Below are 13,286 nucleotides of genomic sequence, written 5' to 3'. Positions count from 1 at the left end.
TTTAACATATTTACTTATTGCAGGGTTGCATCATTTTGAGTTTGCATTTCACTGTTTTTATTCATTTTGAGGAATACTGAATCTGTTTTTTGTGAGTGAGATGAATTAATGCATATTCACATTTAGTCTAGAATACAGTAATATAATGTTTACTCCTAATTTCCCGACAAGAGACTTGTCAATCAATAAATGAGGAAAAAAGTACCTGGCGTTACTTATTTGAAAAAGTAACTCAGATATTTTCTTAGAAATTCAAAAGTAATGCGTTACTTTACTAGTTACTTGAAAAAGTAATATTATTACGCAACTCGCGTTACTTGTAATGCGTTACTCCCAACACTGATTACTACAGTGACCAAATCAAACACAGAACCATATTTAGCGTGTCTGTAGCTAAACAAGCATAAAAGCTATAATCAGAAAATAGCTGACACTGATCACATGAACACCAACAAACACCAACATTCAAAGTTTGCTAGTGGGATAAAAAGAGCTTTTTAGTAGTTTGTAGGTATTTGACAGATAAGTATGAATTATCTGCTAAATGACCAGCAGAGCCAAACATCACTGCTGTTTGTTTACATCTTTGCTACAACATAAAATGGCCCAACCGCTCTGTTCAAAAACCATTAAGACATTTGTCTCAAAATATATGATTTTAGCTGTTCTCAATTGCTACTTAAATCTACAATGTTTTAGGAAACAGAAAATATTAGATCAAGTAAGCACAGAATCAACTTGTGCCAATTATGCATGTGCATCCTGAAAACATCATATTTTGGAAAGTGCTATGCCAAGTTTTTGTGCCATCTAGTGGTTTAAAGAAAAAATAAAAGGTGCCTTTAACCCCATCATACCCCTGCTTGGCGATATCTATTAGTAATGACATTGATCTCTGAAATGATTATGACAATAATGATAAATTATTATATGTAATCAGCACACAGCTGAAGATGAATGACACCCAGAACTGCTGCATGTCTGTCCACCAGATGTCACTGTCTGTAAACTCAATGTGATGCTCTTAAGAAACACTTTATTAAACTACTAAACAGTTAAAAACATTAACTATTATGACTCTAAAAATAAACCTTTTGAATGAAAGTGAAAATCAGTCAAATAATGTTTTCTGTGATGAGTTTTTGTTTGCATGTGTCTGTTCTGTCTGTGAGTTCTGCATGTTCATTTGAAGCATGTGTGAAATATTAGTTTCACTTCCCTCTTCATTAACCATTTCTCTCTCTCTCTCTCTCTCTCTGTACTGAGCGAGTGGGCGGAGGCGTGAGTGCTCCTTTTCTATCCTTTTTTCTAACTTTTTTATGTTGTTTTTTGTTTTTGTTTTTGGATATTTGCTGGTATCTTAGTGGTGTGCATTAAGCGAGCTAGTTTGTGCGGCGGCGGCGGCCACCGGTCTCTGCACCGGGAGTCATGTCGGCGCGTGGAGCTGCAGGTGTGGGGCTGGAGGCACTCACACGCCGGCACGCGTGCAAACTGTGTCCGACCATAGACTGCTCTGTGGAGGACTGCATGTTGGCAGTCGGAGAAATAGTAGGTTATGATAGTATTAAATCTGCATCTAGGATGAACAATGGGGTTGTGATTTTTGTTGACAGTGTAGATAAAGTTGCAACGATTGTTGAACAAGGTGTAGTAGTTAAAGACACGTTTGTTCAAGCAGTGCCGCTTGTTAGTCCCGCGAAAAGGATTGTTTTGTCAGAAGTTCTTCCATTTATCGGAAATGAAATGTTAGCGAGAGAACTTTCGAGACATGGGCAGCTAATGTCGCCGATTAGAACAATTTCTCTCGGATGCAAATCTCCGCAATTAAAGCATGTGGTTTAATTTAGAAGACAAGTCTTTATGATCCTAAAAGATAATGAAGAGTTAAATTTGGTGCTCAAGTTTAGAGTGGAGGATTATGATTACAGTGTGTATGTTTCCTCAGAAAAAAATGAAATGTTTTGGATGCGGAATCGAGGGTCATCCCATTCGTTCTTGTCCAGAATACTGAAAATATAAATAGGAATGTAGAACAAGGTGAGTCAAACAAATCTCAAGAAAAAGATAAGTCCAGTGACACTCAGAGACATGTTTTGAGCAAAGCAAATACAGCTCAAAGGAAAAAAAAAAAAACAACATGAACAAAATGTTTCTCAGGGACAAAAAATAAATCAAGCTCAAGGAGTAGAACAGGATTTATTAGAAAATCACAAAAAACAGATAAATGTTCCAAATCTCAAAAGGAGAAATTAAGTGAACAGAATGATCCTCATGATGAGAAACAGATTGAGCCTACTGAAAATCAGGGACTAAAACAGAAGGAATTAAGTGTTCTTCAGGAAAACGATCAAAATGTTTCAGATAAAGGGAAGAGGACAAGCAATGGTCAGCTTTTTAGCTTAGCTGAGAACAACCCACAGGAGTCTGAAACGGAGAGAGAAGTCTTCTCTGGTGCTCAGAAGGACATGGAGAGGGCAGGGTGCCCTGTGGTTGATGATAGTGAGATGCTTGTTGATGATACCTCGATCAAAGACAATGAAAGAAAGAAAATTTGGAGATGGGGGTCAGTTTTCTGTTAAAATGAAGAAATTTCCTCTTCAAGAGAGCTCACAATCATTAGATAGTGATGTTGCGGTGGACTCTGATGAAGGCTCTTTAGCCTCTTCACAGTCATTATCCCAAATTAAAGGTGGATACACTATGGCGAGCATCAGGAATTTCCTAAAGAATACTAAAGGAGCAAGAAATATAAAAATTGAGACTTTTCCTGATTTACAACTTTTTATTGATTCAGTTAGGAGTTGTCAAAAACAAACTGAAAATGGAGGCGAATCCTTCACTGATCAAGAGTTTTATCGCTTAAAGAAACTTGTTCTGAAGGCTAAGAGACAATTAGAGGATGGCGATTATGTGTAATTTTTCTTATTTGTTTTTGTTTGGTTTTGTTTGTTTTTTTTTTGTTTTGTTTTGTTTTATGAGTGAGTTAAAATTAGGCAGTCTGAATTTAAACAGAGCTAGAGATGAAAGAAAAAGGGCTTTGTTTTTCAGACTGTGTTCCCTTAAAAAATTGGCTGTTATTTTTGTACAGGAGACACACAGCACTGTTGAAAATGAAGTTGATTGGACGAGATAATGGGAGGGTAATGTTTTCTTGAGTCATAATACGAGTAATAGTTGTGGAGTGGGGATTCTCTTTTCTAAAAGTTTTATTCCCCAGTCTGTTGAGTGTGTAGAGTTTATTAAGGGTCGATTGTTAAAAATCAGAGCAGTGTGTGAAAATGTATCTTTTGTTTTTATCACTGTATATGCTCCAGTTGTTGGTGCAGAAAGATTGCCTTTCCTAGACATTTTAAGTGATATTATTAAAGACTGTAGTAATGATGAATTTTTATTTATAGGTGGGGATTGGAAGTGCACAGTAAATAGATTAGACAGAAATCATGTGGAGCCGCACTTGGCCTCTCGCAGTCGATTAAATCAACTGTTAGAAACTCATGAATTGTATGATATCTGGAGAAGCGTAAATGGCAATCAAAGTCAGTACACTTGGACACACTGTAAAAACAGTTTATTGTCTATGGCTAGACTTGATCATTTTTATTGTTTTAAACACCATTCTAATGTTGTTAAAAACTGAAGAAAGAAATGAGTTTACGTCCTTGCAGCAGTGGTGTGACTTGGGAAAAGTTAAAATAAAACAGTTGTGCCAGCAGTATAACTGCAATGTAACCAAAGTGTTAATGAATTCAGTGAAGGAACTGGAATCTGAAGTACAGAAACTTCAGGCTCAAGTAGAGACGACTCAAGATCAACATGTTCTTGAAGCTCTTGAGATTAAGAAATCCATTTTAGATAACCTGCTACGAGTATCAGCGCAAGGCGCATTAATTAGATCCCGTTTTAAGAATATAATGAAAATGGATGTTCCTTTGCTTTTTTTTTTTTTTTTTGACTGGAGAAGAAGAATGGTCAAAATAGACTTCAGAGTTTAAAATCTGATTTGGGGTGTTTGTTGTCTGATCATACAGCCATTCGTAAATATGCTGTTAGTTTTTATAGTAGTTTATTTAAATCTGAGCATCAAGATGAGCAATAGCTCAGAGTTTTTATACTGGACTTCTCCAGGTCAAAGAAGAGGATCATGCAATGTAGGAAGCAGATATCTCTATGGATGAACTTTATGCAGCTTTGCAAAGTATGCAGAGCAAAAAAGCCCCAGGTTTAGATGGATTACCAGTCGATTTTTATACATTTTTTTGGTCTGTGATTGGAGAGGATCTTTTGTCTGTTCTGAACAATAGTTTATTAAACAAACGTTTGCCTTTAAGTTGTAGAAGGGCTGTACTTACACTGCTGCCAAAAAAAGGTGACTTGCAACTTATAAAAAACTGGAGGCCAGTGTCTTTACGTTGTACTGATTATAAACTACTTTCCAAAGTACTGGCAAGCAGACTTACTAAAGAAATGGATCAAATTATTGGCCCTGATCAGACTTATTGTGTTCCTGGCAGGTTGATTTCTGATAATATTGTGCTTATTCGGGATCTTTTAGAAGTTGCTAAGCTTTTTGATCTCAATATTGGATTGGTCTCTATTGATCAAGAGAAAGCGTTTGACCGAGTTGAGCAGAAATATTTATGGGAAACAATGGTTGCTTTTGGTTTTACTTCTGGATTTATCAACAAAATAAAAAGGCTGTATTGTAATGTTCAGAGTGTTTTAAAGATCAATGGCGTTTTGAGTGCTCCCTTTCAGGTCCAGCAAGGAATTAGACAGGGTTGTCCCCTGTCTGGAATGCTTTATTCTCTGGCTTTTGAACCTCTAGTACAGAAACTCAGATCTGTTTTACAAGGTGTAATTTTACCAGGTTCTAACATACCGTTAAAGTTATCTGCATATGCAGATGATTTGGTCGTCATAGTTGATAACCAGAAAGATACTGATATGTTAATGGATATTATAGATCAATATTGCATGATTTCTGCAGCCAGAGTAAACTGGAGTAAAAGTGAGGCTCTCAGTCTAGGTGTAACGGGGAATGAGAGGCGAGAGGCGAGCGGATCCATACGCGAGCTTTTATTAAAGGGGCGAGACAACGACATGGTCGTACAGGCAGGGTAAAAGCAGGAGCAGACAGGAATATCACAGGCAGTCGTAGAGAATAATCCAATAACGAAAGATAGTCCAAAAGGCAGGCTGCTAGACAGTCGAAAACGAGATAACCAGGCAGGAGAACAAAACACTGGGAACTAGGAACTAGGAACTAGGAAACGCTAAACTATGGGAAAACACTAACAACAATCTGTGACATGAACTGGGAAAGTCCGGGGCTTTATAGGAAGCCTGATTGGTCATGGGGGCTGACGCAATCAGTGCGGTGGAGGATGGGAGATGCAGTCCGAAGTGCAAAGTAACAGTCAGAGTGCAATGAAAAGGTGAGAGTGACATCTGGTGGTGAGCGGTCCGCAGAGCACCGACCAGATTCGTGACACTAGGAGGAGTGCTTGAAAAGACGCTCATGTTGCCGGCAGGTTTAATTTGGAAAACGGATGGGGGTATAAAGTATTTAGGTGTGTTTTTGGGTGAGGAGCCTTTTGTCCTTATAAACTGGGAAAATGTTCTTGAGAGGGTGAAGGGTTGTATTTCCAGATGGAAGTGGATTTTACCTAAGATGTCTTATAGAGGTTGGGTTTTGATTATTAATAATCTGATCTCATCTACTTTATGGCATCGTTTGTGGTGTGTCGATCCCCCTCCGGACTTGTTGCCAAAGGTCCAAACACTTCTTGTTGACTTTTTTTGGATTGTTTGCATTGGACGCTGCAAAGTGTATTATTTTTGCCAAAAGATGAAGGAGGACAAGGTTTAATTCATCTGAACAGCAGAGGGGCAACTTTTCGCTTTCAGTTTCTGCAGAGGTTTCTGTATGGTCCCACAGATTTGGTGTGGAGACCACTGGCATGTGCTATTCTGAAGAATCTGGGTGGATTTGGACTGGACAGAGCCTTGTTTCTAATGGAGCCAACACAGCTCAACACTTTGGGACTACCAAGCTTTTATCATGGACTATTTAAAGTATGGAGTCTGTTCATAAAGGAGAGGCCAGAGCCTCACAGCTCACTGTACTGGCTTTTTCAGGAGCCGGTTGTGCACGGGCCCTGTCTGAGTGCGGCCTGCCAGATAGGCCCCAGTCTACAGGGAAAACTCTGCAGGGCTAACATAGTGACTCTGGGACATGTAATTCAGTACACAGGAGCAGAGATGGATAATGCTCATTTGTTTGCCTCCCACCTAAGTGTGACCTCTGTTCGGGTAACTGATTCTTTGCTCAAAAAGTGGAAAGGAGCTTTAACGGTTTCTGAACAGTCATTATTGCACTCTTTCCGTGATGGTGTTTGTGAACCCTGTGTTGATGATCGTTTTCCTTTAGTGAACATTTTTCCAGATTTTAAGGACTGTAGTGGCCTTTTGTTAAAAATTGTTGATTCAAATGTATGTGCACATGACGCTGACAGAAAAGTAGTATATAGAATGCTGGTGAAGATTTTGAATAAGGAAAAGCTGAGTAAGAGAGCTGACACTCCATGGAGAGCCCACTCAGCTTTAACTGACGATGTTGGACCTGAGTGGAGGGCACTTTACAACCCCCATTGTTAAAGAAAGTGGCAGATTTACAGTGGAGGGTCCTTCATTCAGGTGTGGCTGTTAATTCTTTTGTTTCAGTTATGAACTCTGATGTTATTCATGATTGTACTTTTTGTACTTTTCGTGAGACTGTGTTTCATTGCTTTATGGATTGTTGTCATCTCATGCCTTTGTTTTCAATGTTAGAGTGTCTTTTTATTTCCTTTGGTATAGTTTTTTTCCAAGCAGTTGTTTATTTTACAGATACTCCCAGAAAAAGAGGGAACAATGCCAATTGTTCAGTTTTATTTTGGGAACAGCTAAGATGGCCATATACATGAGTAGACGAAACAAGATAGAAGGTTCCTTGGATGTCGATGTTGTGTGTATTTTTGTTAAAATATTAAAAGCACATATAAAAATTGATTTTAATTATTATAGATTGGTGAGTGATCTAGAAACACTTTCCAGTATATGGTGTTATAAGGATGTGCTCTGCTCTGTTATAGACGATAATTTAATCCTCAGTAAGTTGTTGTTAATGTGATGTTTTTTGAGAATTGCTAATTGTTTTATGTTTGTATAGTTGTAATAAAGTATTTGTAAATCTCAAATCTCTCTTTCTCTCTCTCTCTCTCTCAGAGGAAGTGGGCGTCTCTCTGTCACATTCATCAGTTCATGTTAAACATGTAACCAGGAAAGAAACACTCAGAGCTCATCTGAACACACATCGAGAGCTTCAGAAGAACTGAATCTACTAACAACAGAGAAGATCATTGAATAAGAGAAGAATGAAGATCATCTGGACTTTCACTCTGCTGATGATTCCTGGTAAGAATCCAACAATCTACTATCACAATCACATTAGTCAGTGAACAGCACTGAAAACAGCACAGATTTACAACAGGAAGAGAGTCTTTAACTTAAGTTCATGTTGTCTAAGAAATGTAAAAGTTTATCTCTATTCAGTCTCATGAATATATTAGTGTTGTATTAAGATGCTGGTTTGTTGTAGGTGTTGTGAGCTCCATCAGTGTGACAGGATATTCAGGAGGAGGAGTCATCATCACATGCAGATATAATAGAAAATATACAGACAATGCAAAGTATTTTTGTAGAGGACAGTTTCCAGGATGCTTTGATCTCATCAAGACTGAAGTGAAAGAGAAATGGGTTCATAAAGGAAGATTCTCTCTGTATGACGACACAAGTGCAGCAGTTTTCAATGTGACCATCAGAGATCTGAGTGAACAGGATTCTGGGACGTACAGGTGTGCAGTTGATATCTCTCGAGTACAGATTCCTACACTGAAGTGAATCTGAAAGTTTCAACAGGTGAGTAACTGAAACCCTCAAACCCATGATGATCTCCACAACATCACCACACTCAACACTGACTGTAATTACTATGATTTACTGATTTAATAAAAAAACACCAGAACATCAAATAACCTGTCCCAGTGGGGACTTAAACCTGAATACATGCACTAACATTTATTTATTTAATCCAAAACTAAAGGCAGGAACTCCAGTCACAACGCAGAAAAACGCTCATAAATGACAATATAAGAACCGAAATGTAAACATGCACAAAGTTTTCTGTGAGGAGCAGATTTAGGTATAGGGGTTTTCAAACCTGTCTTGGAGATCCCCCAACCCTGCACATTTTGTATGTCTCCCTCATCTAACACACCTGATTCAACTCATCCGCTCATTAGCAGAGAAAACATGAACTGGGTTTGTCTCATAAGGGTGACATACAAAACATGCAGTGCTGGGGGCTCCAGGACAGGTTTGAAACCCCCTGGTGTAGGGTGATAAAATGTACAGTTTGTACAGTATAAAAACTATTATGTGTATGGAGAGTCACCACAAGGATGGCAAACCAGACATGTGTGTGTTTCACTGTGTCAGTGAATGAAGATGAAGTACCACTCTTTATAAGAATGATGAAGAACATCATCATCACACTGATATCTGAGTTTGTGTTCAACAGGTCAAAAAATTAGTACAGTTACAGGATATTCTGGAGGAAACATCATTATAACCTACAAATATGAGAACAAACCTAAGGAGCCTTTGATAAACATCTGTAAAAGTGGAGCAGACCAATGTTTTAAACCAACAAGCACTAACAGAGCAGCAGAATGGAAACATGATGGACGATTCATCATTCATGATTGCAGTTCTGCAGGTTTTTTGCGTTTGTTCATTAAAGAGCTGAATGTGAATGATTCTGGAGAATATAAAATTATGGTTCAAGTTTCTGAAGACCACAGATTATTTTCTGAGTTTAACCTGGGCATCAGAGATGGTGAGCTGCTTTCATTCATTCCTGCATTTGTTTCTGTGGTGAATTGATGAATCTGTTGTTTAATTCTAACATTGCTGCACTTGATTTGTTTCTCCAACAGCTGATTGTTGTGAGAAGAGCATCAGTCTATCAGCCGCTGCAGGAGAATCTGTTAACATCAGCTGCAAATACCCACAATCCCACAGTGCTAATGTCAAGTTTGTCTGGAGGAGATCTGGATATGATCTCTGTGCTGAAGAGACGTCTGTGAAGGAGAACAGAAGATGGAGCGCTGAGGGACAGATCCAGCTGTATGATGACAGAGAGCAGCAGCTCCTGACAGGAACCATCAGTCATGTGACTCAACAACATTCAGCTGAATACTGGTGTGGAGTTCAGTCTGATCAAGGACACAAGAGCTTCATCACACGAGTCCTCATCAGCGTTACTGGTACGGATGATTTTCTCACTCATATTATTCAGAATATAATCAAAGTCACAGCTAGCTTCCATTCAGCAGATCACAGTGTGTCTTGTATCATGTTGCTTGAACATGCAAAGAAAGTGATCAGTGACTTTGTAAGTGAAATAATTATATTCAGACACCAATAGGTTAATTTTAGGTGTTCTGTCTGTTTAACAAAGCAAAACCACAAACTACAGTTGAAACAAGGAAGGGTCATTATAAAAACAAATCGCAGATCATGGTTGCAGTCTATGCAGTTAAAAGTACATTGTTTTGTGACTAATGTTGTTGTTCTGCTCAGTGAGAAACTGCACACAGAGTAAATCAATGGACTGTGTTTGTGTGTTTTATTCTTCACTTCATTCTGTATCTGCAGATCTGAATGTGTTTTGAAAGCCGCAGCAGTTTTTAGTTTTCTGTCTGATCATTTGGTGTTACTGCAGTGTTTGGTGTTGCAGCATTATTGTGCTCATTTGTACACAGTGTTACTGTAGTTTTTTTTTTTTTTTTTTTTTGTTTTAAATTAGTTTAAGTGTGTTAATCTGGATACAGTGTTAGTGCTGCTGTAAGTCATTTTACCAGTCTTGTACTATAGTTTGCTGCAGTTAAAGATGCTCATCCAGTAACTTGCTATTAACTGTATTATTCACTGAGAAACCACAGACGTCTTCTACAGAAACTCAAACAAACAGCTCACCATTTTGTTTTACTTCTGGGTGTCTCTGTATCAGCAGACATGAATTCTGGGTAGTGACTGTGAATGACATCAGTAACACTTTGATTTACCATTTAACACATTACAATGTACCATGAGAAAAAGAGATGTCAAGTTCTGTGTGTGAAAAGACAACCTTGAGAAATTCATTGTTTTGTTGCTTTATTTACAGATATTCCAAAAACACCTTTACCACCACCACCACCACCACCACCATCATCATCATCATCATCATCATCATCATCATCTCTTCTTCATTTTCATCATCAGTCAGAACTCCACTGATCACAGAAGTTTCCAAATCATCCCCATCTGGTTTCACAGCAGCAGGTGCTGAAATAGACACATGTGATTCATGGTGTAGCTTGTGAGCAGCTCTGACGCCCCTAGTGGCTGAAAGATATTACTAAACATAAAAAAAAAAGAATTTCTGCTCTAAAATTAATGTATTTTAATACATTTAAAATTTAATATGTCTAATAATATTAATAATAACAATAATACAGCCATTCTCCTTATGTCATTATTGACATATTTAGCTAAATTTGTATTTTGTAGCCCATCAAGACAACAGCAAGTGTTTGTGTTGAATAAATTGACTTTTGACTTCCAGTGACTCAAACACTTTTCATGGTTTCAGAAATAAAATGTAGAACTGCATGGGAAACATCCTCAAAAATCTCATAATTTTGTGCTTAAAAAGTGTGTTTAGGACAAAGTGAATCAATTACTATTTACAAACTCAAGCTACGCCCATGATCTGATCTGATATTTAGCTCAGAGTGATCAGATTGATTGATGTGATTGTTTCTCCTGTATTTCCAGGTTCTTCTCTGATCATTCCTCTGGTTCTGGTTCTTGTTCTTCTGGCTCTGATCATCACTGGTCTCTTATTACTGTTTCTCTTTAAGAAGCATCAGTCCCGAGGTAAAACTCTTTCTCAATGTCTTGAGATGTAGAAACTCCCTTTATATTGAGTTTAAAACAAAGATTTGTTGATCTGTTTTCCCACCGTGAGTCTGTCGCCACCTACAGGCTGCAACAAGACTTGAACAAAATGCAGATATTTGATGATGACAGGTTGAAACATTTCCATTAGACACCAGTGTTGAATTGCCATATAATGACATTAATTTAAGACTCTTGTTTTGGCAGGCAGTGGTTCATCATCTCAGGCTGGAGCAGGAAAACATGATCTGGTTAGTTCAGTGACTGTTTTCAGTGAAAATGTTAATTTTTATTCATAATGAAAATAAATTCTGATGTCTTCCATCATGAATCTCTTCAGAGCTGTAAATAATTTCTCTTTGTCTGTGCAGGTTTCTCACACTGGTTGTGATTATGAGGAGATTAAAGACACTCAGAAGCAATTACCCACAAACCCCTCTGATTCATCTAACACTGTTTATGCCACTGCTCAATTACCCACAAACCCCTCTGATTCGTCTAACACTGTTTATGCCACTGCTCAATTACCCACAAACCCCTCTGTTTCTCCTAACTGTGTTTACTCTACGGTTCATGAAGCCACTGGTGACTCTTAGATCTTGATCTCATCTGCTGATGATCTGAATTATGTCGTGGTAAATTTCCAAAGAAAGCAGACTGTCCTGACAGTGTCAGTTTGAGGAATAATCAGGATTACAGTGAATACGCTGCTGTCAATCATCACACTGCCTGACGAGCCACAGCACAAAATGTCAATGAGCTGAATGCATTGTTTTAGTGTGTCCACTAGATGTCAATTTCTAATCTCTGAATAAATATTTTGTTGAAATCTCTCAAATAATGCTTTAAAGTCAAAGTTGTATTCTACTGTCCATGAGTCTTGCACTTTCATATGAACATTTATTACCATCACTTCTCTATTTATTATCTCTCTCTATCAGAGGAAGTGGGCGTCTCTGTCACATTCATCAGTTCATGTTAAACATGTAACCAGGAAAGAAACACTCAGAGCTCATCTGAACACACATCGAGAGCTTCAGAAGAACTGAAACTACTAACAACAGAGAAGATCATTGAATAAGAGAAGAATGAAGATCATCTGGACTTTCACTCTGCTGATGATTCCTGGTAAGAATCTGATCAAATCAGTAAATCCAATAAAAACATTAATCAGAGTAAAGTTTAAAAACAGCACAGATTTGATGAATTGACTAGCTTCAAATGCAATTTTAAAGTTTCATCTTTGTTAGGCTCATCAACATATGAAACTGTTTTTAAAGGTGTATTTGTTGCAGGTGTTGTGAGCTCCATCAGTGTGACAGGATATTCAGGAGGTGGAGTCAGAATCAAATGCAGATATGATGAAGGATATACAGCATATATAAAGTATTTTTGTAGAGGAGAGTGGTCAGTGTGTACAGACCAAATCAAGACTGAAGGGAAAAATAAATGGGTTCATTCTGGAAGATTCTCTCTGTATGACGACACAAGAGCAGCAGTTTTCACTGTGATCATCAGAGATCTGAGTGAACAGCATTCTGACATCTACTACTGTGGAACTGAAAGAACTGGATATGATTTATACACTGAAGTGAATCTGAAAGTTTCAGCAGGTGAGTAACTGAGACCCTCAAACCCATGATGATCTCCACAACATCACCACACTCAACACTGACTGTAATTACTGTAATCACATGAGTATCTAATAAAAGATGCCAACTATAACCTTTTAATCTCCTGTTGTAACACAATCTTAAATAGTGCCAACAGCAAAGTGATTTCCCAGCAGGCACACAACGCCATAAGACAATATTTGGTTGCAACATCAGGTGACCAAAATTCAAAGTAATTAACGTCTAATGTCAATGTTAAATTGATGTCAGCTGATATTGATATTTTGTTGTTTTTAGATTGTGTAACCAAAATTCAGCATTAAGTCAATGTCATATTGACATCAAATACTGACGTCAACCCAATTTCATTCTCAACCAAAATTCAAAGTCTGTCCGGCATTGTGGTCCAAAGTCAACCTGACGTTATATTGAGGTACAGTGCCTCCTGGGATATGTGATATATGTATCAGATACATGTTCAGTGGCAACAAACTGACAAATGATCAAAATAGGAGAAAAATAATGTTAGAAACCTGCGATCAACAGACTGAGTGTGTGTGTACTTGTTTTTGCTGCATCGTGAGGACCAAATGTCCCCACAAGGATAGTAAAACCTGAAATTTTTTA

General features: G+C 37.9%; 2 protein-coding genes across 2 annotated transcripts; both read left to right on the top strand.

Moving 5' to 3' along the window:
• Window positions 1-7,262: 7,262 nt before the first annotated feature.
• Window positions 7,263-12,103, top strand: LOC127158903 (CMRF35-like molecule 8). The gene is made up of 8 exons (XM_051101857.1): window positions 7,263-7,455; window positions 7,640-7,939; window positions 9,039-9,368; window positions 9,936-9,948; window positions 10,271-10,428; window positions 10,924-11,025; window positions 11,254-11,297; window positions 11,418-12,103. The coding sequence occupies exons 1-8, from the start codon at window positions 7,416-7,418 to the stop codon at window positions 11,640-11,642; spliced, it is 1,212 nt and encodes a 403-aa protein (XP_050957814.1). The 5' UTR covers window positions 7,263-7,415; the 3' UTR covers window positions 11,643-12,103.
• LOC127158909 (CMRF35-like molecule 5) lies at window positions 12,036-12,773 on the top strand. The gene is made up of 2 exons (XM_051101865.1): window positions 12,036-12,174; window positions 12,342-12,773. Exons 1-2 carry the CDS (start codon window positions 12,135-12,137, stop codon window positions 12,665-12,667), a joined length of 366 nt encoding a protein of 121 aa, XP_050957822.1. The 5' UTR covers window positions 12,036-12,134; the 3' UTR covers window positions 12,668-12,773.
• Window positions 12,774-13,286: the final 513 nt, after the last annotated feature.

This window comes from Labeo rohita, unplaced genomic scaffold (assembly GCF_022985175.1).
Source record: "Labeo rohita strain BAU-BD-2019 unplaced genomic scaffold, IGBB_LRoh.1.0 scaffold_178, whole genome shotgun sequence".
Classification (NCBI taxonomy): Eukaryota; Metazoa; Chordata; class Actinopteri; order Cypriniformes; family Cyprinidae; genus Labeo; species Labeo rohita.
The sequence above is the reverse complement of the archived record's forward strand: the minus strand, read 5'-3'. Positions and strand labels throughout refer to the sequence as shown.